The 25,759-nt window shown below is 40.2% G+C and overlaps 1 protein-coding gene across 2 annotated transcripts in view; it reads left to right on the top strand.

The window, feature by feature from the left end:
* Window positions 1-25,453, top strand: part of PBLD (phenazine biosynthesis like protein domain containing) — a 48,232-nt gene extending 22,779 nt beyond the window's left edge. Inside the window, exons 2-10 of one of the 2 annotated variants that reach the window (XM_037144411.2) lie at window positions 7,764-7,907; window positions 17,451-17,550; window positions 17,915-18,013; window positions 19,426-19,535; window positions 19,619-19,648; window positions 21,096-21,184; window positions 21,453-21,631; window positions 23,485-23,547; window positions 24,586-25,451. In XM_037144411.2, coding sequence (XP_037000306.1) covers window positions 7,824-7,907; window positions 17,451-17,550; window positions 17,915-18,013; window positions 19,426-19,535; window positions 19,619-19,648; window positions 21,096-21,184; window positions 21,453-21,631; window positions 23,485-23,547; window positions 24,586-24,698 — 867 coding nt within the window. In that variant the 5' untranslated portion in view covers window positions 7,764-7,823 and the 3' untranslated portion in view covers window positions 24,699-25,451. Of the gene's footprint in view, window positions 1-7,763; window positions 7,908-17,450; window positions 17,551-17,914; window positions 18,014-19,425; window positions 19,536-19,618; window positions 19,649-21,095; window positions 21,185-21,452; window positions 21,632-23,484; window positions 23,548-24,585 lie in introns of both variants that reach the window. The other variant, XM_053663919.1, reaches the window with a different exon arrangement.
* Window positions 25,454-25,759: the final 306 nt, after the last annotated feature.

Below are 25,759 nucleotides of genomic sequence, written 5' to 3'. Positions count from 1 at the left end.
TGGATGTGTTCCCTAACCTCTTTTAGCCTGTTTCCTTATCAGTAAAATATTTGCCTTTGAATATTATAGTGTGAGTTAAATGAGACCTGTTAGGATAGGGCATGGGCTTGACCCTTCATACTACTGGGCACCCCCTGTGTATGTATGTGTTTGTAATGTGTGTGTGTGTGTGTGTGTGTGTGTGTGTGTGTATTCTGGAATAACCACCGTTACATGTGGACCATTACTTTAAATTAGTAAGATCCTTAGTTAACAGTGTTATATATATATGCTATCTGCTAGGTAATTTATAAAGACCTGTGTGTGTGTGTTTTATAGATAAATTTTTTCCTCCATAAAAGCCTAAAACATTTATGCTTTACTTTTGATTGTAATCTAGCACCTGTAACAAACATTGTCATTTTGGTATTTCTGCAGCACTAGAATCCCTTTTTTTAGCATAATGTTGTTTGGACTTTCTTATTTATTTATTTATTATTGATTATGCCATTACATTTGTTTTATTCCCCCCCTCTGTTCCCCTTCACCCTGCACACTCCTCCCCACCATTCCCCCCCTTTAGTTCATGAACACGTGTCTCAAGTTCTTTAGATTCTATATTTCCCCTACTATTCTTACCCTCCCCCTATCTATTTTCTATCTACTGTCTGTGCTACTTATTTTCTGTACCTTCTCCCCCCCTTCTCCTTCTCCCACTCCCCTGTTGCTAACCCTCCATGTGATCTTCATTTCTATGGTTCTGCTCCTGATCTAGCTGTCCTCTTAATTTGCTTTTGTTTTAGGTGTGGTTGTTGATAACTGTGAGTTTGCTGTCCTTTCACTGTTCATCTTTTTTATCTTCTTTTTCTTAGGTAAGTCCCTTTAACATTTCATATAATAAGGACTTGGTGATGATGAACTCCTTGAATTTGGTCTTATCTGAGAAGCACTTTATTTGTCCTTCTATTCTAAATGAAAACTTTGCTGGATAGAGCAATCTGGTTGTAGGTCTTTGGTTTTCATGACTTGGAATACCTCTTTCCAGCCCCTTCTTGCCTGTAAGGTCTGTTTTGAGAAATCAGCTGACAGTCTGATGGGAAGTCCTTTGTAGGTGACTGTCCCCTTATCTCTTTCTGCTTCTAGGATTCTCTCCTTCATTTTCATCTTGGCTAATGTAATTATGATGTGCCTTGGTGTGTTCCTTCTTGGGTCCAACTTCTTTGGGACTCTCTGAGCTTCCTGGATTTCCTGGAAGTCTATTTCCTTTACCAGAACAGGGAAGTTCTCTTTTATTATTTGTTCAAATAAGGTTTCTAATTGTGACTGTTCATCTTCCCCTTCTGTAATTCGAATGTTGGAACATTTAAAGATGTCCTGGAGGTTCCTAAGCCTCTCCTCCTTTTTTTGAATTCTTGTTTCTTCATTCTTTTCTGTTTGGTCATTTTTTCCTTCCTTCTGGTCTGCTCCCTTGATTTGAGTCCTAGTCTCCTTTACTCCATTACTATTGGTTTCCTGTGCACTACCATTCATTTCAATTACTTTAGCCTTCATATCTTCCTCTAATTTGTGACTAAAATCAACCAGTTCTGTGAGCATCCTGATCACCAGTGTTTTGAACTGTGCATCTGAAAGTTTGGTTATTTCTTCATCACTTAGATTTATGGGCTCTGGGGCTCTGAGTTGTTCTTGAGCCATGTTTTGATCTGTTCCTGCCTGTTACATATGAGGAGCAGAGCCTTAGTTATTTACCAGGGTGGGGCCACCCAGGTTGCCAGGTTGTGACGCTGTATGTGGGGGCAGGGTCAGAGAGGGAGCAAGGGCGGTCCTCTTTGCTCGCCCAGTCCGTCCCACTGTTTGCCCCCGCCTGTTTATCTGAGCGGATACGTGCAAGCCCGCCGCCCTGCGCCCTGCGGTCTCAATGCTCGCCTCTTCACTGGTTTATCTGCACGCAAATGCTGGACCGACCGCAGACTGCCAGCCGCGCCTCTTCCCTGTGTCCACTTGTAGCTAGCCCACACCTGGAATCTGCGCCTTCGGCTGCTTGTGCACCACCTCGGTCGGGGGATCCTTTTGGCCAACCCACTCCGCTGCTGGCTTTGCCCCCCTTACTGGTTTAGCTGAGCATTTCGTTGTTTTCGGACTCCATATTGTCGATTTTCTATGTGGTTTGGTTATGTTTATTGTTGTTAAAACTTTGTTATTTTTAGATTTGGTTGTACGTGGATGCAAGGTGTTTCCACCTACGCCTCCATCTTGGCAGAAGTCTCAGTAATCACTTTTAATGTAAGTGGCTTAACTGCTCCAATCAAAAGAACATAGGGTAGCTGAATGGATAAGAAAACAAGACCCATATATATGCTGTCTACAAAAGGCAGCCTCAGAAGGAAAGATACACACAGAGTAAAAGTAAAGGGATGGAAAAAATATTTCATGCAAATAGAAATTTTAAAAAATCTAGAGTAGCAATACATATATCTGACAAAATAGACTTTAAAACAAAGGCTATATATAGTAAGAAACAAAAAAGGACTATATATAATGATAAAGGGAGCAATCCAACAACAGGATATAACCCTTATAAACATTTATGCACCCAACATAGAAGCACCTAAATGTATAAAGAAAATCTTGATGGACATAAAGGGAGAGATTGCCTATACTACAGTCATAGTAGGGGACTTTAACATCCCATTGATATCAATAGATAGATCTTCGAGAGAGAAAATCAATAAGAAACAGCAGCCTTAAATGACACACTAGATCAAATAGATTTATTTATTTCTTTAAATTAAAATAATTTTTAAAAAATTTATTAATTTTAGAGAGAGAGAAAGGAAGGTAGAGAGATAAACATCAATTTGTTATTCCATTTATTTATGCATTCATTGGTTTATTCTTATATGTGCCTTGAGTGGGGACTGAATCTGCAAACCTTGATGTATCAGGATGATGCTCTAACCAACTGAGCTACCCAGTCACGGTCAGGTGGATTTAATTGATAGCTTCAGAATATTTCACCCTCAAGCAGCAGAATATACATTCTCCACATGTTAGGACACAAAAAAATCTCAGTACATTGAAGAAGATAGAAATCAGATCAAGCATCTTCTCTGACCATAATGGCATAAAACTACAAGTCATTCACAAGGAAAAAAACTGAAAAACACACGAAGACACAGAGGCTAAATAGCATGTTACTAAACAATGAATGGGTTAACAATCAGATTAAGGGACAATTTAAGATACCTTGAAACAAATGAAAATGAGAACACAACTCAGAGTCTATGGGATACAGAGAAAGCATCCGTAAGAGGGAAATTCAAAGCATTACAAGCCTTCCTAGGAAATAAGGAAAATCTCAAATAAACAATCTAACTTTACACTTAAAGATATTAGAAAAAGAACAACTAACAAAGCCCAAAGGGAGTAGAATGAAGGAAGTAATAAAGATTAGAGCAGAAATAAATTAAATAGAGTTTAAAAAATAATACAAAAGATCATTGAACCTACAAGCTGGTTCTCTGAAAAAGTAAACAAGGTCGACAAACCTTTAACCAGAAGAAAAAAGTTGGAGGAATCACACTACCTGATATCGAACTATACTACAAGGCCATAGTAATCAAATCAGCATGGTGCTGGCATAAAAACAGACATATAGCTCAATGGAACAGAATAGATAGCCCAGGTATAATACATCTAAGCCTTTATGGCCAATTAATATTTGACGAAAGTGGCAAAAACATACAGTGGGCTAAAGATATTGAATGAACACCATTTATTCAATAAATGGTGTTGGGAAAATTGGACAGAGACTACATGCAAAAAAATGAAACCAGACCACTTTCTTACACCACACAAAAGAGTAAACTTAAAATAGATTAAAGGCTTAGATGTTAGACTTGAAACCATAAAAAATTCTAGAAGAAAACATAGGCAGTAAAATCTCAGATATTTCTCACAGTAATATTTTTTCTGATCTATTTCCGTGGGCAAGGGAAACAAAAGAAAACAAATGAGACTGTGTCAAACTAGGAAGTTTTTGCACAGCAAAGAAAACCATCAATAAAATGAAAAGACAAACCACTGAATGGGAGAGCATATTTGCTACAGATACATCTGGTAAGGGGTTAAGTTCCAAAATATATAAAGAACTTATTTATACAAGTCAACACCAAGACAAACAATCCAATTTAAAAATGGGCAAAGGATATCCAAATGACCAATAGACATATGAAAAGATGTTCAAGGTCACTAATCATCAGAAAGATGCAAATTAAAACCACAATGAGATATTACCTCACACCTGGCAGAATGGCTGTCATCAATGAATCAACAAACAAGCATTGGAGAGAATGTGGAGAAAAGGAAAACCTTGTATGCTGTTGGTGGGAATGCAGATTGGTGCAGCTACTGTGGAAAGCAGTATGGACTTTCCTCAAAAAATTTAAAAGGGAACTTCTTTATGACCCAGCAGTTCCACTTCTGGGAATATATCAGAGGAAATCTGAAACACTAATTTGAAAGAATATATGCATCCCTATGTTCATCGTAGCATTATAGCATTATTTACAATAGCCAAGATTTGGAAGCAGCCCAAGTGCCCCTCAGTAGGTGAATGGATAAAAAAGCTGTGGTACATTTACACAATGTAATACTTATTACTCAGGTGTAAAAAAGAAGGAACTTTTGTCCTGGCCACTGTAGGTCAGTTGGTTGGAGCATCATCCTTTTACTGAAAGATTGTGGGTTTGATTCCCAGTCAGGGCAACATACCTAGTTTGTAGGTTCTATTTCCATTCCGGGCGTGTATAAGAAGAAACCAATCAATGTTTCACTCTCTCCCTTTCTCTCTTTCTAAAAGCAATATATATATATTTACCACCCCCAACTCTGGTGAGGATAAAAAGAAGGAAATCTTACCTTTTGCAATAGCACAGATGGACCTGGAGAGTTATTATGCTAAGTGAAATAAATCAGTCACAGAAAGACAAATACCGTATGATTTCGCTTATGTGTGGAATCTAATGCACGAAAGAACAAAATAGAAAGACTCATAGCTACAAAGAACAGACTGACAGCTGTCAGAGCGGAGGGGGTAGGAGGCTGAGTGAAAAAGGTTAAGGGGTAAGAAAAAAAAACCCCTCAGACAGGCAACAGTATGGGCATTACCAGAGGGAGATGTGGGTTCGGGAGGTAGGAGAGGTTAAAGGGGGGATAAGTGATGATGGAAAGAAACATGACTTGGAGTGGTGAAGCCATGATATAATATACAGATGATGTATTATAGAATTGTACCACTTATATATAATTTTTTAAATTAATGTAACCCCAATAAATTCAATTTAAAAATGAAAAAAAAAGCATGTTAGATAGGTCATTTTCTTTTTTCTTTTCTTTTTTTTAATCCTCACCCAAGAGCATGCTTATTGATTTTAAAGAGAGGGGGGGAAGGATGGGGGGAGAGAGAGAAACATTGATTGGTTGCTTTGCACACACACACACACACCAACCTGGGACCAAACCTGCAACCTAGGCATGTGCCCTCAATGGGAATTAAACCTGTGACCTATAGATTTATGTTACAGCATTCCCATCCATGGAGGCACACCAGCCAGGGTGGTCATTTTCTTTCAGATGTAATGAAAGTGCCCTCTAATTTGTTGAAATTAAAAAAAAATTATGATTCCTTTTATCCCCCTTCTCCCTGAACCCTATCACCCTTCAGCATTCCCACTCCCCACCACCACTTAATGTTCATTGGTTGTATATATAAGTTCTTTGGCTTCTCCAATTCCTATACTATTGTTAATTTCACCCTGTCTATTTTGTGTCTACCTGTTATGCTTCTTATTCCCTGTGCCTTTCCCCCCATTCTCCCCCCTCCCCCTCTCCACTGTATAACACTCCATGGGATTTCCGTTTCTGTGATTCTGTTCCTGTTCTAGTAGTTTGTCTAATTTTTGTTTTTGTTTTTTAGGTTCAATCGTTGATAGTTGTGAGTTTGTTGTCATTTTACTGTTCATATTTTTTATCATATTCTATTTCCTAGATAAGTCCCTTTAACATTTCATATAATGAGGGCTTGGTGATGATGAACTACTTTAACTTGACCTTATCTGGGAAGTACTTTATCTGCTTTCCATTCTAAATGATAGCTTTGCTGGATAGAGTCATCCTGGATGTAGGTGCTTGCCTTTCATGACTTCAAAAGCTTCTTTCCAGCCCCTTCTGGCCTGTAAGGTTTCTTTTGAGAAATCAGCTGATAGCCTTATGGGAACTCCTTTGCAGTTAACTCTTTTCCTCTTGGTGCTTTTAAGATTTTCTCTTTGCCTTTAATCTTGGGTAACTTAATAATAATTAAGGTGCTCTTGCTTGGGTCCAATTTCTTTGGGACTCGCTGAGTTTCCTGGACTTCCTGGAAGTCTATTTCCTTCACCAGGTTGGGGAAGTTTTCCTTCATTATTTGTTCAAATAAGTTTTCAATTTCTTACTTTTCCTCTTCTCCTTCTGGCACCCCTATGATTCGGATATTGGAGCATTTAAAGTTGTCCAAGAGCTTTCTCAGCCTTTCCTCATGTTTTGAATTCTTGTTTCTTCATTCTGTTCCAGTTGGATGTTTATTTCTCATTTTGTTTCAAATAGTTGGTTTGAGTCCTAGTTTCCTTCCCTTCACTGTTGGTTCCCTGTATATTTTGCTTTATTTCACACTGTATAGCTTTTATTTCTTCCTTCATTTTGCAACTGAGCTCAATCATATCTATGAGCATCCTGATTACCAGTGTTTTGAACTCTGCATCAGATAAGTTGGCTATCTCCTCGTCGCTTAGTTCTTTTTCTGGAGTTTTGATCTGTTCTTTCATTCGGGCTATATTTCTTTGTCTTGGTGTACCTATTATGTTGTAAGAGGTGGAGCTTTAGGTATTCAGCAGGGTGAGGCAACAGTCTTTGCTGCATTGTGGCACTGTCTGTGGGAGAGGGGTCGGAAAGGGTACGAGGCCAAGTTGAAGTTTCTAGTGAAGCAAAAGAAACACCCAGAATATTAATAGAATTTGTCTCTAGGGAGTGAAAGCACAGGAGATTATTTTTTCCCCTCTGCTTTTCTGTATTTGATAGATTTTTTAAATAAAAAGGAAGTATTAGTCTTATAATGACTACTCTTTTTGATTAGTCATTAGAAGATTAAGAGTATTATAAGATTATTGTTATTAATCTTAGAATGACTAAGCTTTTACTAATCTAGATCATTAGCTCCAAAACTCCACTTGATGGTTTAATAAAATAACAAAATTAATTAAAGCATGAGGGTTTTTTTGACTATGTTAAGTTCAAAATTTAAAAAAATGTTATTGCATGGTTATGGGTCACTTTTTATTTGGCCAAGTTTTATTTTAATCAATGAGCATATTTTTTATAATAAGAGAAAACAATGTTCTTTTAAAAGGGTAGTAATATTCATTGGGTGACTATAAGCACATATACGCCCCTTGGATGTTTTATTCACTTCATCAAAAACATAGCCTAAGGTAGTTTTGGCTACTCTAAGTAAGAATACAATTGTGTTGTTAAGTATATACACAGTATAACTGTTAATACAAAATTTGAAAAGAAAGTGCTCTATTCATTCAGTATTTTAAAACAAATTCAATATTAGAGGCTTAAAAATTAGAGATCACATATCTTTAAATGTAGGTGTGTTAGAATAATTGCTTGATTTTGTATCTGGGAACTGTTAGTTGCTTCTGTACAGCAAGTAAAACATTAACTTAAAAAATTTTTTGCAACAGCAAGAAGCAAAGCAGATTACCAGCAATTTTGAGAGTTTACAGAAACAGCTTACAAGGAAAATGAAGCTCCCTATTTTCATAGCAGATGCATTCACGACGAAGGCATTTAATGGGAATCCTGCTGCTGTTTGTCTCCTAGAAAATGTAAGTATTGTTTGGAAATGCAGTGCCTGGAATTCTAAATTCCTGTAGAACCAAATATATATTTTTTAGTTGTTGTTCCAGTACAGTTTTCTACTTTTTTCCCCCATCCCAGCCCCCCCCAGTGCTCCCCTCCTCCCTCCTGTGTCCCCCCCCCCCCAGTTATTGTCCATGTGTCCTTTATATTTGTTTCTACAAACCCTTCCCCTTTTTTCCCTGAAATTCCCTCCCCTCTCCCCTCTGGTCCCTGTCAACCTGTTCTCTATTTCAGTGTCTTTGGTTATACTTTGCTTGTTTGTTTTGTTGATTAGGTTCCTGTTAAAGGTGAGATCATAAAAAAATCAGGTCTAGTTTGTTTACATTTGTGTTTTTTTCTTTTTAGTCAAATTATATCAGCAATTATATTCATAACTGCAAGTTAACTTTGGAGAGAATGCTTACACCTACATGCTTAATTGCAGGGAAATTAAAATTTGTGTAAAGAAGAACTGGAGCTCCCTTTTACCCATTAGATTTTCATTTAGTTAGTACCAAATATGGAGGAGAATAAAATTAGGTGAGTTTTATGTAAATGGACATGGCTGATACTACATTGAGCAAGAAAAATTCAAATTGGATTTTGAAAATCTTATTTAAAAATGGCTTTTTGATTAGGATAAGTATTAACAGAACAGTTAAATATATTCCTTGACCTTAGTGCTTTGTGTTGGTCCCTAGGTGTTAGCTGATAAGCTGAGGTGCGCTTCCACTCAGAGAAGCTAGTGTGAGGGTATGTGTGAGAATTACTTCAAAAAAACACAGTAAGCAATTCATCATCTTAAATATATTTTATATTAAGTTGGACATAGTGTGTTGAGGCATTCCTGTGCCATGAATCTCAACCTGGCCTGCACATTAGAATCACCTGAGGGAACACAAACTTCTGTGCTCAGGCTGTACCCCCAGCCAATGACCACAGAATCTCTGGGACACAGCCAGAATGGAACACAGCCAGCACTGTCTGTTAATCTCCCTACAGGATGCGACTGTGCAGTCAAGATGGGGAATGGCATCCTGGGGTTCTTCTGAGACAGGTGAATACTATTAATTGAATTCTTGGTACCCCTATTTTATCTCTCAAATGGGGCAGCAAAATGGTGATCAAGAGTTCAAGAGCCCTCAGCTCACTTTAGCAACACATTCATTATGCAGTGTTGCAGCTGGCATTCTTTCAACTACAGAATGCAGAGAGAAAGTAATAAAGTTAATAGGCTCTATCAACACAATGAGTTTGTGAGAGTTAGTGAGAGAATGATTAACAACCAGATTCTCAATTGTGTATTTTTTTTTAAGAAACAATCTGGCAAACACAAGTTCACCTCAAGAAATTGTGACTGGCTACATCTGTTTGTCATGAGTCTTAGCATATCTATCTGCCCATGTTTCCATATATAACATCTCTGGGAGTTTTGAAAATACTTTTGAGTGATTTTTGTACTTAATTTTCACTGAAGACAAGGATTAGCATCCTTCCTCAATTAACTCCTTTTGTTTCCAATATCCTCACTAAATAACAGACTTAAGGATCTCTCACCCTTTATTCATCTACCTGACTACATATCTCTATGTTTATCTACCTCTGTATTAAAATATGTTTTACATCTTATTTACATATTTGGAAAAACTAGGAAATAAAACTTGAAGCAAAGAACTTAATTAATTAAAAGCAATATGCTTCAGTACCAATGGCAAAAAGAAAAAGAAGACAAAGTCTGTGACCCGGGGGACACTCTCTAAAGAGTCTCCCAGTTCACTTCTTCTGGGCCTCAGACCTGTGAGAACATTCTAACCTGATGGCCTGTCAGGGACAACTGAATGGGCATCTAAAGACCAGTTTGCTAGTTTTCTGTTCTGTGGACATGGAAGTTCTGTTCTCCTGGAGGTGAATTTAGCACTTTCCCTACCTAATTCATGATCAATAAAAGTTATAAAGGAAATATAAAGTGTGTTTTCTGCCCTTGGATTCTCTTATCCATGGCTGGAGACAGTGGATACCTAAAGTGCCTAGAGAGAGGACAAGTGAACTCTGGAAAATATCAGAGGCAAATAAGTGTTAAATCTTATAATGCTGGCCATGATTCAGGTGCTTAGCCTGTCATTAACATATTCTACAGATATTTATCACTATCTACCATGAGCCAGGCGCTGGGCTACTGATAGGAAGTACAAAGATTAGTAAGTTTGTCTGCCCTTGAAGTGCTCAAAGTCTAGTGAGGGTCATGGTCACAGACATGTGGGCCTGATCATGAATCAGTGGTCACCACAGTGGCTGAAAGACCTACGGCTGCTGGGTACAGAGGGCACTCAGAGAACAGTGCTGGATTTTACGGAGGAGAAAATGGTTCACATTTTAAATGAAGGGTTTTAAAGAATATTCTTTTTGTTTTGTTCTTTTGTAAAAATTATTTCAAATTTGACCAAGATGAGACCAACCACAGAATAACTTGGTGGACAGACTAAGGACTAGGTTATTGCTTTTTAAATGCTTGATAAAAGACTGCTGGAAGGAAAGGGAAAAATTCTGGATAACAGAGTTCTGAGAGCTTTTGTAACATTCTAAAGTTGTGCTTTTCTTTAAGAACAAGTACATTTTTCATGTTCTCACATGAGGAACTTATAATACTGTATATTAGGTAAAAACAAAAACAGATTAAGGGATAAATGGAACATATATTTGAATAAAATATTTAAAATCCTTTTCTAAAATTTTTATTTATTGACCTTACAGAGAAAGGAAGGGGGATGGGGAGAGAGAGACATCAGTTTGTTGTCCCACTTATTTATGCATTCATTTGTTGATTCTTGTATGTGCCCCGACTGGAGATCGAACCCACAACCGTGGTGTACTGGGACGATGCTTTAACAAACTGAGCTACCTGGCCAGGCAAAATATTTAAAGTCTTAAAAAACTGATGGTGTCCCTAAACGTGTGACAATAAGTTTGGCAATAAAGACCATGTAGACACATGGAAAAAGGTATGGAAACAATATTTTAAAAATGAAATAGATACATTACAATGACAGCTAAGTAAAGAACTATAAGCACTCACAACCAGCTATTGGATTGGTCAGAGGCCTTTGACCATACTGAGGGGTGATGTTTTGTTTATTCTTCTGTAAACCAGCTTCAACATTTTGTGAAAAATAACATATCTTCAGGGGTAGGGAGCCCATATTTATCCTTCATATTCTAGGAAATCATCACATTTTTTTGTTTGGTTGTTGCTGGTCTCGTGTGTGTGTGTGTGTGTGTGTGTGTGTGTGTGTGTGTGTGTGTTTAGCACAAGGTTTCTTAACCGTAGCACTACTGACATTTTGGACAGCGTGTTTTTTTTGTTGTATAAGGCTGTCATGTGCACTGTAAAATGTTTACTGGTATCTTTGGCCTCTGCGCACTAAATGACAGCAGTCCTGCCTCCCCTCTTGGTCAAGGCAATAAAAAATTGCCTCGGGTTGAGATCTGTTGCTTCAGAGAATACCTGTACTAAGGAAGTTTATTCCTGAGTTTTTCTGTTAAAATTCTCCATTAAACACTTTCTGTATGCCCAATATATACACTTATTCTAATTCAACTGGCATTTACTGTTTAAAATAATTATTATTCTTTTAAGCATTAATAATAATTCCAGTGATGGCAAGGAAGATTGGTTTCACATTTTTAAAGAAGAATGCTTAGTTTTCAGTTTCTGAACTATTTGCTCTTCCAATTTTAAATTTAGAGAACACCCAAAACTCCTGTATAGCTTAGCAGATTATGTATTTAAGGAAGAAAAGAAGCCTAATACTGTGTTCAGCCCATGCTTTAACTCATGTCGGGAAGCTTTTGGTGCACTGCCCGCCTCCAAACTCGGTGCCCTCCCTTAGAGAGAGACTCTGTGACCACACTCAGTCAGAGGCTCCTGGGGTTTCTAGGGTGTTTCAACCTCGTATCTCATTTTTATGCCCAGAAAAGAGATTGGGGAGTGCAGAGAAGACTTCTCTAGGATACTGAAGGGTTTCCCTTTGTCCAGCATTTGTGCAAAAAGAGCGATGTCTAGGAAGAGGAGATGTTGATGTAGGGATTTCTGCTTCCCAACTATCCTCACTGACTTCTAGAACATAACCCTCAGCTCTGGCAGCAGTGACTTCAGACAAATTCATCCCAAACTGTGCTGCTTGGCTTTCATATGTTATCTCATTGTATCCTCACAACTACTCCATGAGTAGGTCTTGTTATTATTACCCCCATTTTACAGATGGGGAAATAGAGGCGGAGGAAGCTTGAGTACTTTGCCAGAGGTCACGCACTCCTAAGTGGCTGACTTTAGGATCCCACCCTAGGTCTGTCTGACTGCGGAGCCTGTGCTTTAACCATTGTGCTCCCTATTCAACGACAAGTTCTCTTTAATTGCTTCCTCGGCCCTCCTTAGTGTTCCTTCTCAGTTAGTAACAAGTATCACTCCAGTACTTCACTCAATGCCTGTCTTCCTCATTAGACGGCACATTCTACACAGTCTTAGATCCATTTAGACGTGTTCCAACACACTTGGCCTAGCCCACGGGAGGCACTAAATATCTGTTGAGTGAACGTAAAAAATATAATCAATTAAATTATGGCAAAACTTCTGAAGAGTTCTAGTTAACCAAGAATTATTGGTCTGATGTTCTGATTGGTGGGAAGGGGTGGGTGGAATATGGAAAGTGAGTACGAGCTTTGGGCTCCAGACGGAGCTGCAGAGACTGGACATGCGCAAGAACCAGTAGGAACGACTAAAGATGACTTGTGGTTGGAGAACCGCATTGTAGGGACATAACTTCACAATCATCCAGGTGCCTTAGAAGGAGTCTCTTATTTCCTCCTGGACGATTTAGAACTTTCTACATCCAACTACTTTTTCTTTGCTGGACTGTATCTGCAGCAGAGGGACAAAGACTGAGAGCAAGACTGTTATGTTTAGGCTGTCATACTTCAAAACTGCCACAAGATGGGAGTATTTTAAAACTTTACTTTGATTTTCTGATCATTAATTTTTTGTGGGCCTTAAAGGCGATGGAAACTCAGTGTCTTGATGCAGAACATTGAAACTCAGAAGAAAAAAAAAATCATAGCTCTGTTTTTGCCGTTGGAAATTTGTCTCACATGACATTGCCAAAGGAAGTAAGATCTTAAAGCAAGAGAATTAAAAGCTGTTGGTTTGTCACTGTTTTGTGCTGCGTTACTAACAGTTACTAACAAATAAACAAATATTTCTAAGAAATAAAAGATCAAAAACTGTGACCAATAAAATGACAACGCATTCATAACTATCAACAATTGAACCTAAAAAAAACACTAAGCAAACAACTAGAACAGGAACAGAATCACAGAAATGGAGATCACATGGAGGGTTATCCGTGGGGAGGGGGAGATTAGAGGGGGAAGGTACAGGGAATAAGAAGCATAACTGGTAGGCATAAAATAGACATGGGGTAGGTTACAAACAGTATAGGAAATAGAGAAGCCAAAGAACTTATATGTACAAGCCATGGACATGAATTAAGGGGTAGGGGAATGCTGGAGGGTAGAGGTGGGTGCAGAGAGGAGAGGGGTAAAGGGGAGAGAAAAACGGGGACACCTGTAATAGCATAATCAATAAAATATAGTTAAAAACTCAAATATAGAAAAAGGAAAATAAGCTTGTAGTGTAAAATAAAAAAATGATTGGAACCCAAATTCAGTATTTTAAATGAATGCGGCCTCTTCCTTTTGTTTCTAAAGTTCTCAAAGTAGAGCCAGTATTGCCCTTCTCATGAGTCACCAGTATCTTGCCCTTTAGTTCCGGTGTAGAAATTCAGCCTCATATGGTGCATACTGAGAGCTGCTATTATGAAACTTTAGACATTATGTCTTCTGGTCCCGCAGGCAAATAGGTGATTTTAAGTGTCCTGGGACAGTGAATAGTTACAGAAATTCAAATTGCAATTGGTATAATTCATCAAGGTAGAGAGGATTAAAGAGCTGGTGGTCAGTAAAGTATGTGTTCTAGCTGATGTGCAAAACAGCCCTTTTGCAAGGAAATTTATTACCAATAGATGGCAAATTTGGCTACAAAGTGGAATGCTTTAATGCTTTCAGAGACTCTTGTCCTAAAGGTTGAGGGAAGCAATAGGTAAAGAAAGGAAGGACAAGGGTAGGGAGAGTGTGGCTGGATCAGAGAGAGAGGACGGACTGGCAGGCACTGCAGGTTCCTGTGCCAGGGAGGCAAACCCAGGAAGACCCACGCAGGCTTTTCTTTGTCACCCCTCCATTGGCCATTGAGTCTTCTGATTGCAGATTCTGCACTGGGGAATTAAATGGCTTCTACTTTCTCTTAGGTGTTGTATGCACAGGTGTGTGGGCCAGTTTCCACAGAGAACATTGTACAGGCCATGGCAAGTGCTTCAGTTTTTTTTCCAAATTATGAGAAAGTTTATTTAGAAGGTTATAGAGGTAGTAAAAGTGAGCCAGCTGGGCTGCGTAGGCTCAGGAAACAAGTTACAGAGGCAGAAGAAGGGCCCTTAGAGTTTAGGAGAGGGAGAGGCAAAAGTAACATGCCTTGGGGGGAAGAAGAGGGGGAAGTAGAGGAGGAAGGAAAAGGTGCAGCCATGCTCCCAGAGGGAAAGCATGCCCAAGCTCAATTCTTAAGTGCTGCCTTGTTGCTTGGAATGCTCCAGCAACCACCCGCTTCCCCTGCTCAGATGGGACTTCTCATTCTCCAGGCCCACAGCTGTGACAGGGGCTTATTTCATTTCATCCTACCATCCTAATTCTTCTTACTTAAGTCACAGAATCCTAGAGTGTCAAAGATGTAACCGACGGATGTGAGATCAAGTAACTTTCCCAAGAAGCATCCCCAATACAAAGCTCACATTTAACGTTGCACACATTATCCTGTCCAACTCACCAAAATTTGCCCTTTTTCTAGGTCCACTTCAAGGCCTCATCTTTAAAGGCCTAACGTATTTATTGTCAAAATTGATGTATCTCAGTTGCACACTGTACACAATATGTCTCACATTCACAGGTACTCTCTAGTGTTGTTCACTGTTGCTTTCTGTGTCTGTCCTGACTCCCCACAAGAACACAGGGCCATTCGTATGCACCAGGGCTTCTCAAATTGTAATGTGCAGACGGGTCATCTGGGGGCCTGGTTAAAACTGAGATTCTGATTCACAAGGCCCGTGACGGGATCCGACGCTGCGTTTCTGACAAATTCCCTTGGTGGTGCTGCTGATGCTGCTGGCCCAGCTCAGTAACTGATTGCTGCTTTCCCTCAGAAATATTGTAGGGGTCCATTTGACCTGATGCACATTGGTTTTCCTGTCTGCAGTGTGTTAAAGGGATAAGAACAGTTTGTCTGTGTTATGGAGAGGCGGTGCAGTGTGGCAGGTTAAAGCACAGACTTTCAGTCACTCAAAGTAAAAAGGTAACATTAATCAAGTACTTGCTCATGTTGGTCACTATTATGAGCACTTTACATGCATTACTAGATTTAACCTTTTGAAAGAAAAACGTTACATAAAAAACAAAACCAATTTGTTATGTTTGGGTTTTCAGAAAATAAGTTACCAATTTCTTAAGTGATTTCTCTTTCTATAGGACTATAGAATTTCTATAGATTTTGAATATAGTGCTCCTTTAAGAAAACCTTAGTAAATCTCTTGATAGGATTTTTATACCAGCTGATAGTTTAAAACTCATGACTGATTTTCACAATAACCACTGTTTAATGCCTACACAAGTATATGGGAAGTGTTTTAAAAGAATTTGAAACAACTAAAAAACAAAGGGTGATTAACTTGTATAACTCAGCTAAGTGAATTATGAATTTATTAGTATAAAGTTATAATTCTTATTTCTGGCATTCAGGATCTCAAAAATAGTAACTTTGGCCAAAGCAAAAATTTATTTGTCTTTAGAATTCAAAATCTAGCTAGTAAGCATTATGTGGATTTAAAAATTTATTTTTATTCTCAAAAGGAAAATGCATATTTCTGACCCATTTTTTTCTTGAGGTAAAAAGAATGTGTCTGTGTGTGAAAATATGGTATGTACACATGTATTTTCACAATAATTCTTTGATTTAATACCATTAATCCCCTTTTAAGGGATTAAAATCCCTTAAACTGAGGAATTTGAGGTTCCGAGGAAACTGGGGCTCCCTGGGGGTAATGACCTGCCCACTCTCGCACTGCTACGAGGGGCTGGTCCAGATACAGCTCCAATTCTGTTTCCAAAGCCCACATTATTTTTATTAAAACAACTTTTTAAAATCCTTATCTGAGGACAAGTTTGTTGACTTTAGAGAGAGTGGAACAGAGAGAGAAACATCAGTGTGAGAGAGAAACTGATCAGTTGCCTCTGGTACGCACCCTGACCAGGGATCAAACCCGAAACCCTTTGTTGTGTGGGATGAGGCCCCAATCAACTGAGTCACCTGACCAAGTGCGAAGCCTACTTCAGTCATTCATTCACTCATTCATTCCTCACCCAAGGACATTCTTTTCATTGCCTTTAGAGAGAGAGAGAGAGGAATATCGATGGGAGAAACATCATGAGCTGCCCCAACCAAGTGAGCTACACCTGCCAGGGCCTCACATTATTTTTAACATTTTATTTTGGAAAGTTAAAAACCTACAGAAAAGTTTCAAGAGTGGTACAATGAACATCCATATACCTTTCCTCTAGATTCTCTGGTTGTTACCATTTGCAAAGCCCACACTCTTAATCACTTTACCATTGATTAGGTATATTGTGATCGTAGGTTATTAGACAACCTCTCTGTTTAACTTCATCTGTAAGTGGATAAAATATCTATATTGAAGATTTTTAAAACAAAGATTAAGTGAGTAATGTGTTTATTCTTTCAGCAAATGTTTATCGAGCCTCTTCCATCCTGGAGTGAATACAACGCATTGTTCTAAGCCAGGACAAAGCAAAATAGCGGTCTGTGCCCTCTTAGAGCTCTGAGTCAGAAGTGTGGGGGCACGGACAGTGAAGGACACCCTAGGTGATTTCAGGTTGTCTGAGCACTGGGAAGGAGACAGTGCTTGCGGGCAGAGCAGTCTGGAAGGCATCCTGCAGAGAGCGACCTCTGGCCTGAGGCCTGGCCCATGAAAGGGAGTGAACCTGCCTAAATGGAGGCAGAGTGGTCCAGCCTGCCTCGAAGGAGTGCCAAATATCTCCTCATCCAACAAGAAAGGGAGATTGTGATATTTCCATTTGTGGAGATTGTTTTAGGTAAAAATCTGACAAAGGATAGGACGGGCCAGTTGGGTTTCAGGGTCTATTCTAGCTTTATATACCTACACAGCTCTTCATAAGGTGCTCAGACATGAATTTCTAAAAAGCAATCTTTAGAAAAGTGCCTGAATTCCTTGGCAATTATTTTCTTTTAAGCATGCAGGTTTTAATATTAATAAATTGTGTTATTAACTAATGGCCGTTGCTGTCCAAAGAAGTCTGACTTATATTTCTGGGATCTTATCAACTTTTTGTTTCTAATGTAGAAATTGGATGAAGACTTGCATCAAAAAATTGCAAGGGAAATGAACCTCTCAGAAACTGCTTTTATTCGAAAACTGCACCCAACTGACAACTTTACACAAAGTAAATAAGCATTTTTTAAAACCATTCTTGAATGGTACCAGAAGCTGCCTTTCCAGTGGGGGAATGATACTTAAGGGTAATGCCCACTTGCTATTTGCATGCAGAGAGGAGAGAGAAGGGGAGATCCGATTTGGTTTTCAGTTAATCAGGGGGAATGGGTTGGTCAATTTGAATGGTTCAGCCCCAGATCTAGTACCCAAGAGCCCCAGCATGCATGCTTAGAGTTCACTCCTTCTTTCACAGCATGCTTCAGCAATTGATTGACACTAATGAAATACTTAGAAAAGAATAAGAAAATGAAAATTTTGTGGCTCATTTGTATGAGAATGACTTTTGTCTCTCTTCGATTTGTCTTTCTCTGAAGGCTCCTGCTTCGGATTAAGGTGGTTCACACCAGCGAGTGAGGTCCCTCTCTGTGGCCATGCTACCCTGGCTTCTGCAGCTGTGCTGTTTCACAAAATAAGTAATGTGATTAAAAAAAAAAAGTGAACCTATCACTTAGCTAGTAGCAAATATGTTTTAAAATTCTCATACTCTTTCCAGCGAACCAAGTGACTGCTGTAAGACATTGCAGGACAACAGCATCCATTAGAGAAGGGGACCTTCAGGCTGAAGAATATGAAGCCATCTGTGCAAAGAGTTAGAGTGGGAGGAAGAGCATTTCTGGCTGAGACAGCAGCAAGTGCAAAGCTCCAGCGGCACTTGTCTGTATAACCTGAGGGCTGGAGCTTCCTGCGGGGGAGGGTGATTGGCAGGAGGTAACATTGAGAGTTAGGCCAAGGCACCTCTGTAATGTAATCCATTTCCTGTTTTAAAAAGGTAATTTTGGTTTCAGTGGTTAGGGGATTAGAATGAAGGCAAGCAAACATCATAAAATATTGTTTAGGAACTCAGTCTTGAAAAGCAGACTTTATGGAAGTTGGATTTGAAAACCCCACCTTGGTTGGTATGAGGCTGAGGTTTGTAATGATAGCTCTCAGATTCCCTTTGAGTATGTTTAAGGCTAGATGAGATAAGATACTAAAAACTGCTTTGTAAATAATAGTCTAACACCAGTTATACTTAGTGAAAGGTAATAAACAATGCTGAATTTCCTCACCTTTGAGATATGTTTAAATTTTACAGACATATTGAGGGGGGGGAAGGAATTATGTCACAAATCTTTGTTTCACCAAAAATGTTACACACACTGAAGTTAGGTAAGTGGCTCGGGTTGTATTAGAAACATGCATGGAGGGCTATTATATCAGCATTTATAGTCTAGGCTTTAAATCAAAATGTTATGTATAGCTTGGTTTAGTTAAAATAAATCTTATTTATTCATGTCAGATTGTTGTCCATAACGTGTATGTTCTGTTTATCATCACTCGGCATATCTTAGACTAGTAGAGTTTCTAATTCTACAGTTATTGTAGGTTGATATGAAATTGTACTAGAAAACATAGCATCCCCATGAGGTAGGCTTAATCATTACCCTTTTTTTATTGGTAAAATCAGTATAGATTTAATTCTGACCTCTTTTTATTGATGAGGAAATTGAAATTTAAGGAGGTTAAATAATTTGCTCAAGGGTACAGCTAGGAGGCAGTAAAGAGCTGGGATTTGAAGCCTTGCAATATGATGCCAAGTCTAATCCGCCATGTTCTTAGTTTTCAAGTTAGAATCTGGTGAGGGTTTTCCCCACTGTGGACCTCAGCAAACCAAACCTGAGCCCCCCCTTGCATGAAAGGACAGCAGTGCCAGAGAATCTAAGACAATGGTGACTGAAATAGACATACACATATATAACAATATAACAAGGTTTATTTTCCTGTTTCTTGACTCATTTTCAAACAGTTTTCTGATTGACAAAATAAGACTTTTTTTTTTTGCCAGAAAATGTGAATAGCACTCTAACCTTTGTGACGCTGAGTGGGGAACTAAAGGCCAGAAAAGCAGAGGATGGCATCATCCTGGACTTGCCTCTTTATCCAGCCCAACCCCAGGTCAGTTCTTTCCAATTAATAAACTGTGTACAACTGACAGCTTGCCTACTTTCCAATGATTTTTGTCTTTTTTCCTCATATAGGACTTTCATGAAGTAAGAGACTTGATAAAGGTTAGTGAAAAGAATAAAAACTGAGTTCATGTTTTTGAACATTTGGTATTGTTTGAATGCAAAGCTGAGGCACCATTTGACCCCAATAGACAGGCCTGCTACCAGTATCAGTGTTCGAATCTAAGCTGGAATGGATAGTGAACCATGCACCCGAGTCTGAATTTCAATATTAGATCTATTTGCTGAAAAAGTTAACCAGTTTTCACTGACTCTTCATTGTCAACATTAGCCTCCATTGGCAGAAGTGGGGGTGGGGGAGAACCATTGGCAGGAGAATGGAAAATGTTCCAGGTTCTTTCTACCTTGTTTGTGGTAGAAAGAGCTGAACCTGACCCCTCTAAGCCTCAGGGTCAGCGTTGTGAAATGAGGATGACAAAGGGTTATTTATCATGAGTGTTGTAATTTTGTGTTCCTAGAAACTGGCAATAGGATTCTCGGCCCAGAATTCAACTTTCAAATCAACTAAGAATCCATTCAGAGAAGGGCTGGATGACCCTTTAGAAAGACTGGAAGGTCCCCGAGAGAAAGTGGGGTCTGGCTGGTGGGGTTCCAGTTTCTAGAGGAAAGGACAAGGTTCACTGTGGTAACAGAGGCAGGTAGCCCAGAAACCTGAGGTGGAGGGAATCTTGCCCTTGGGACTTGGAGCATCTCAGTCCTTGACCTAAAGCCACCCAATACTTGCCAGACAATGCCTATGTCATCACCACTGTCATCTGCTCAGCTGGCATCCCGTGGTAGTGCTTGGAGGGGCTTTTGTCCCCTCAAAATGTCCCTCACAGTCTTACATAAAGGGCAAAAATCTTTAGAAAATGTGGCTATGTTACTGACCTGCGATGTCGCCTCTAAATGAAAAGAGTGTGCTTGCCAAGCAGAGCAGCGGCATGAAGGTGAGTCCTTTGGTCCCCAAGTCCAATCCAGCCACCAGCCCCGAGTCCTCACCGTGTGGAATGTTCTCATCATTGCCGCGGGAACTCCACGTGTTTTATTGAATCCCCACAACGACTCTAAGGGGTGGGCACGAGGGCTGCCTCCCATCGCAGAGGACGGTAGGCAGCGGGAATTCAGAGCACTGACTCCAGGGCTCCCAAGACCTGGGTCGAGAGGTGTGCGTGCGTGTGACACCTTGGGCTCAAGTCTTCCTTCTGATCTGTGGGGAAAATACCCATTTGAAGGAAGTACGTAGAGGCACATATTAACTAACGCTTGTGAATAATGCCTATATTTGACTCCCAGAGGTTGAGCTTAACTCCTTTAAAGGCCTCTTTAATCATCAGGAAAATGACCTTCCTCAGGCAACACCTTAACCCTGAAACCAAACTAAAGTTTGGGGATTAGAGACCATGGGTGTGCCCGGCACACTGCAGATGCACGTGAGGTTGTTTACCATGCAGGGGACCAAGGGCTCGACCCACAGCACGTTCCTGAGAAGGCTGATCTCTCTCCGCAGGCTGCCATAGGGGACACACTGGTGCAGGACATCCGCTACTCTCCAGATACCCGGATGCTCCTGGTCCGGCTCAGTGATACTTACGACAGGTGAACGAGGTTTTTGGCTTTGCCAGCACTTTGGGGAGGGCCAAGCACCCAGATTTATAGCTCTGACTTGGTCTGGCTGTGCTGTGTCCAGTCAGACTGTGATCTATGCAGCCAGAGAGTTTTGTTCTCAGGTGGGAAGATGTTCCATTTGCTTTTCCCTTCCTGCTGATCTGTTTGGGGAAGCCACACTCTCGCCTGCTTTGCAGAGTCTGTTTAGTGGGTGGTCTGTGGAATGTGTTTGTCCTAATGCATCCCATTTATGAACAAGGTCATTTCTGGAGAAACTGAAAGTGAACACACAGAATCTGCCGCAAATAGAGAACACAGGGAAGGTGAAAGGACTCATTCTCACCCTTAAAGGACAGCCTGGTGGGCAGACCCAAGCATTTGACTTTTACTCCAGATATTTTGCTCCGTGGGTTGGTGTGGCAGAAGACCCTGTAACAGGTAAGTTTTGACGTGGGTCCTGGGGAGGGTTAAACAGTGAGGAGTGGGAGGATAACAAACAGCTGTTTAAGTGCCCTTCCCGCGACCTTCAGATTGCTTAGGCCTTCAGCTGCCTCTGTTTCCCTACCTCCCTGCCCCCATCCCTTCACTGACATCTCATGTGAAAACACAGAAAAAGGAAGCAGTCTAGCAGAGTTAAACTTTAATGTCAAGACAGCCTGGGTGTGCATCCTAGTTTCCTAGTTGTTGACCTTGGGTAAATGACTTAACTTTTAGAAGTATACATTCTCACCTTTATAAAATATAAATAATCCCCAGAGGGTTACTGAAACTCAATGCAAGTTAAGTACTTATCATAGTTCTTGGCACATGGTAAGTGCCCAGTAACTATTAGCTGTTTTAATAATAACCATGAAACTGGCTCCCTGAGCAAACACCTCCAGATCTGCTATTTTTTAAGTTCAGGGGCTGATGTCTTTTGCCCTTTCCGGTGACCATCCTGCATGATTATTGACATCTAGATAAGAATTGGTTTTGAAGGATGAACTCCTGGGCTGCAAGTGGAAAGAGGGACAGGAATAGTGTTTCTTTTCTTCCCCTCCACCTTTCCCAGACCTGCCTCCAAAGAAGGTGGGGTGAGTTTGGGAACAGGGTTATTGAAGATCTCCCAGCCAGAAGCAGAGGGATAAGATTTAAGATGGGCAAGAATGGGAAGTCTCCTACTTTCATCCTCTTCAGAAGAGTGGGCTGAGCAGCCCAAGTGGGCAGTGCTCCATGGGTGGGATGGTGGCCAGGCCAGAGGAGGCTGGGCGGAGACTTGCAGGCTCCTGTCCTGGTCAGATGGCAGGGGCTGGGGTGGAGTCAGGACGTAGTTACTCTCTCAGGAACAAGGCATGTGAAACCCAAACTCAGCAAGCAAGCACTTTTAAAGACTCAGGAAAATGCCCGAATGACATCCAAACAGTCCAGCTCAACCCTTCCCCCATGGACAAGAAGTTCTGAGTAGATTTATACTCGTACAGCTGCTTTACAAAGATTTTAATTGGCACAGAGGACAAGCGTGTTTCCCCTGGAATAATGCTTCTCTAGAGAGGAAAGGTCTTTGGACAGCGATGACCAACCATCTCAGCTTGCTTGAAATCAAGGGTTTCTCAGCACGTGGAACCTCAGCGTTAAAACCAGGACAGTCTCAGGCAAACTGCGTGGCTGCTCACACCATGTGGGCTTCCCATAACATTTACTGCATTTTTCTGAAAGAGGGGCCTTTTCCAATCCGAACTTTTCTCCCTCGAAGACTTTTCTGGCAGTTATTACTTTATAGTTTGTTCTTCATTTTACTGTCTATTCTCTGATCTAAAACTAGGGTACAATCATGTGAGACAATACCTCACTGAAAGAAAGTTTTTTAGCCACTGAAAGCCTGGGACTGCGTTTGGTGGAAGATTTGGCATTTTGTCAGAACTCCCACCTTTCTTTGTGTGTGCATCCTGGGAGGAAGCAGAACTTTTCCCTGGAAAGATCTAGAAAGACTCTTGTGAAGGACTTGATTTTCCTATCGTGGTCTGACAGTGAATTATAGACAGGACAAGAATTAAAACCTGCACTTTAATCCAGCCTTCAGAAAGTATAAAGCATAGCAAATGTATCATTTGGAGAATCTTATCCATAAATTCTAAGTCTTCCTTTCTATCTCCATTCATAATTGCACACACTGCTGTGGCCATGGCAACATAACGACTAAGTCATCTAAGGTTTAGTCCAACTGTATAGCTGATTGTGACTGCTTATAAATGTACCACAAGGTCTCCACAGTTTCCTTCGTGACTGCATGATCATTTTTCATTTCTTTTAAGGGTCTGCCCATGCCGTTCTCAGCAGCTACTGGTCCCAGCAACTGGGGAAGAAAGTTATGCATGGTAGGACAGCTCTTTTTCAGTAAAAAAAAAAAAAATTTGCCTAAGCTTAAGCTAGTATTCCTTCTCATATGTACTCTCCACTTGAGGATATAGTAAAATCTTATGTAGCACTCACAAGAAAATGAAAGGTTTTTAAATTCCTCCCCCTGAACCTTCAATGCAAGAGAGCCCCTATCTCAAACATCTTCCACCTTTGCCCTCCCGACACGCAGACACACTTCTAGTGCAGTGGCGCCCGATAAATGTTTGTTGAATAAAACTAACAAGCTGTGTCACTTTGTCCCAGAGAAATTATATGTGATGTGACAAGTTTAGACTGAATGATCAGTTAGGTTTCTTACTTTTGGCCCAAGTTTCTGGGAGATTAATATATTGCTCCAGGGAAGGAAAAATAGATCTGAGACACTTGAGGCTACATTGCCCTAATAATTAAAATGAGTCCTACCCTAACGAGTACAGGTCTTAGTGGGAGGGCTAGGCCTCTGTGACACTAACTTGGGGACAGCGGGGTGGCTGCTCTTTCTTAGGTGAGACCAGTTACTCCCCAAAGCACTGAGCTCCAGCAAGGCTGAGGCCGTGCCCCTTGTTTGCCTGACACATGTGGTTGCTTGATGACCACAATGAGCAAGTGGACTCTCTTTATCTTACTCAGACCTGGAGAGATGGGGCCTTCTCAGAAGGGCCAAGACCATTTCTCCTGATCTTCTTAGACATCTAGTTCTAGCATCTGTCTTCACACATCCTTGCTTACTCCTGGACAGAGCTGGGCAGGAAATTACAGGTGGGGTGTGTCTGGGGCATTTGGGGAGGTGAGAGAGGAAGTAGCTCAGGGGCTCAGGGAAGGGAAGACATGGAACTGTGTGTTTTGTGGATCCCGTTGTATTTGTGGCCCCCCAGTCCTTAGGAGAACCCACTGGGCTGGGCTGTACATACAACGGAAAGGATTCTGGAATTTGTAATAAGAGGTGTCTCACTAGGTTCTTTTAATTAAAAAGGGTGAAAATGATCTTAATTTTTGATTCATTTTGTTTTCTTCAGCCTTTCAGTGTTCCTGCCGAGGAGGAGAGCTGGATATTTCACTGCGTTCTGATGGACGGATTGACATCAGGGGCGGCGCCACTGTTGTTTTGGAGGGCACACTGACGGCCTAGAGACGGCTGGGAGCAGATGCAGCTATCTGCAACGAGTTTTCGCAAAGAGAATGTAAGGGGCTGCCTTTAGCAAGCTTGCATAGTAGTCTACTTGACCTCATGTTAGAAGAATGAAGACATATTAATGGAGATGTAATAACACACCCTAATTAACTATTGAGTTTTGGTTCTACCTGTATTTGAAATGTAAGTAACTAGTAACAAAGAATAAGGTTGTTTTTTTGTGACTACCAATCACAGAATGAGGAACAAATTTATGAGGAACAAAATCAAACCATTTAAACTTAGGTTAATGTGATAGAATATTTTGCAGCCATTAAAAAGACATGGTAACTATGTAGAAATACAGAAAAATATCTTATGATATAATACTAGGAAAGAAAATTATAGCAGGCTATAAAATGTTAGCAATGTTATGCTATGAGTATATGAATTATGTGGACAAGGATGGGTCATGAAAATAAACAGTGAAAACAGTTCATGTGTGAGGAATGTTTGGTAGTAATTTTAATGTATCTAAAAATTACTTCCTTTATTGGAACACACTGAGTTCAATAACTAAAAATCAGGACATATAACTAAGTAACTAAAAAACCCAGAAATTAAAAAAAATGTGTATGTATTAGCATGGTAATAAAATTAAAATACTAAAGGTAATTTAATATCTTTATCTGATATATGGCTTTAGAGTGATAAATTAAAAGGGATTCTTCTCTTACTTTAATAAAGAGGTTTTCACACAACTTTAAATTCTGTTAAATCTGTAATATTGAATACCCATAACTGACTCTGGGATGGGAACTGTTTCAGGTCATTAAGAGCGTTTCTTGTGCTGGCTGGGTGGCTGGGTTGTTCGGGGCGTCTCCCATGCACCAAAAGTTTGTGAGGTCGATCCCCGGTCCGGGTGCGTACAAGAGGCAACCGATCGATGTTTCTCTCTCTCCTTCCCTCTGTCTTAAAAATCAGTACATATATTCTTGGGTGAGGGTTCTTTTTTAAACAGTGTTTCTTTAACGTGACCTTATTGGTGGCAGTTCTTGGCTGTCTCAAAAACTGCTAGC

This window comes from Artibeus jamaicensis, unplaced genomic scaffold (genome assembly GCF_021234435.1).
Source record: "Artibeus jamaicensis isolate MK-2021 breed Jamaican fruit bat unplaced genomic scaffold, CSHL_Jam_final contig_332, whole genome shotgun sequence".
NCBI classification, from domain to species: domain Eukaryota; kingdom Metazoa; phylum Chordata; class Mammalia; order Chiroptera; family Phyllostomidae; genus Artibeus; species Artibeus jamaicensis.
Note: the sequence above shows the minus strand (reverse complement) of the source record. Positions and strands in the feature narration are given on the sequence as shown.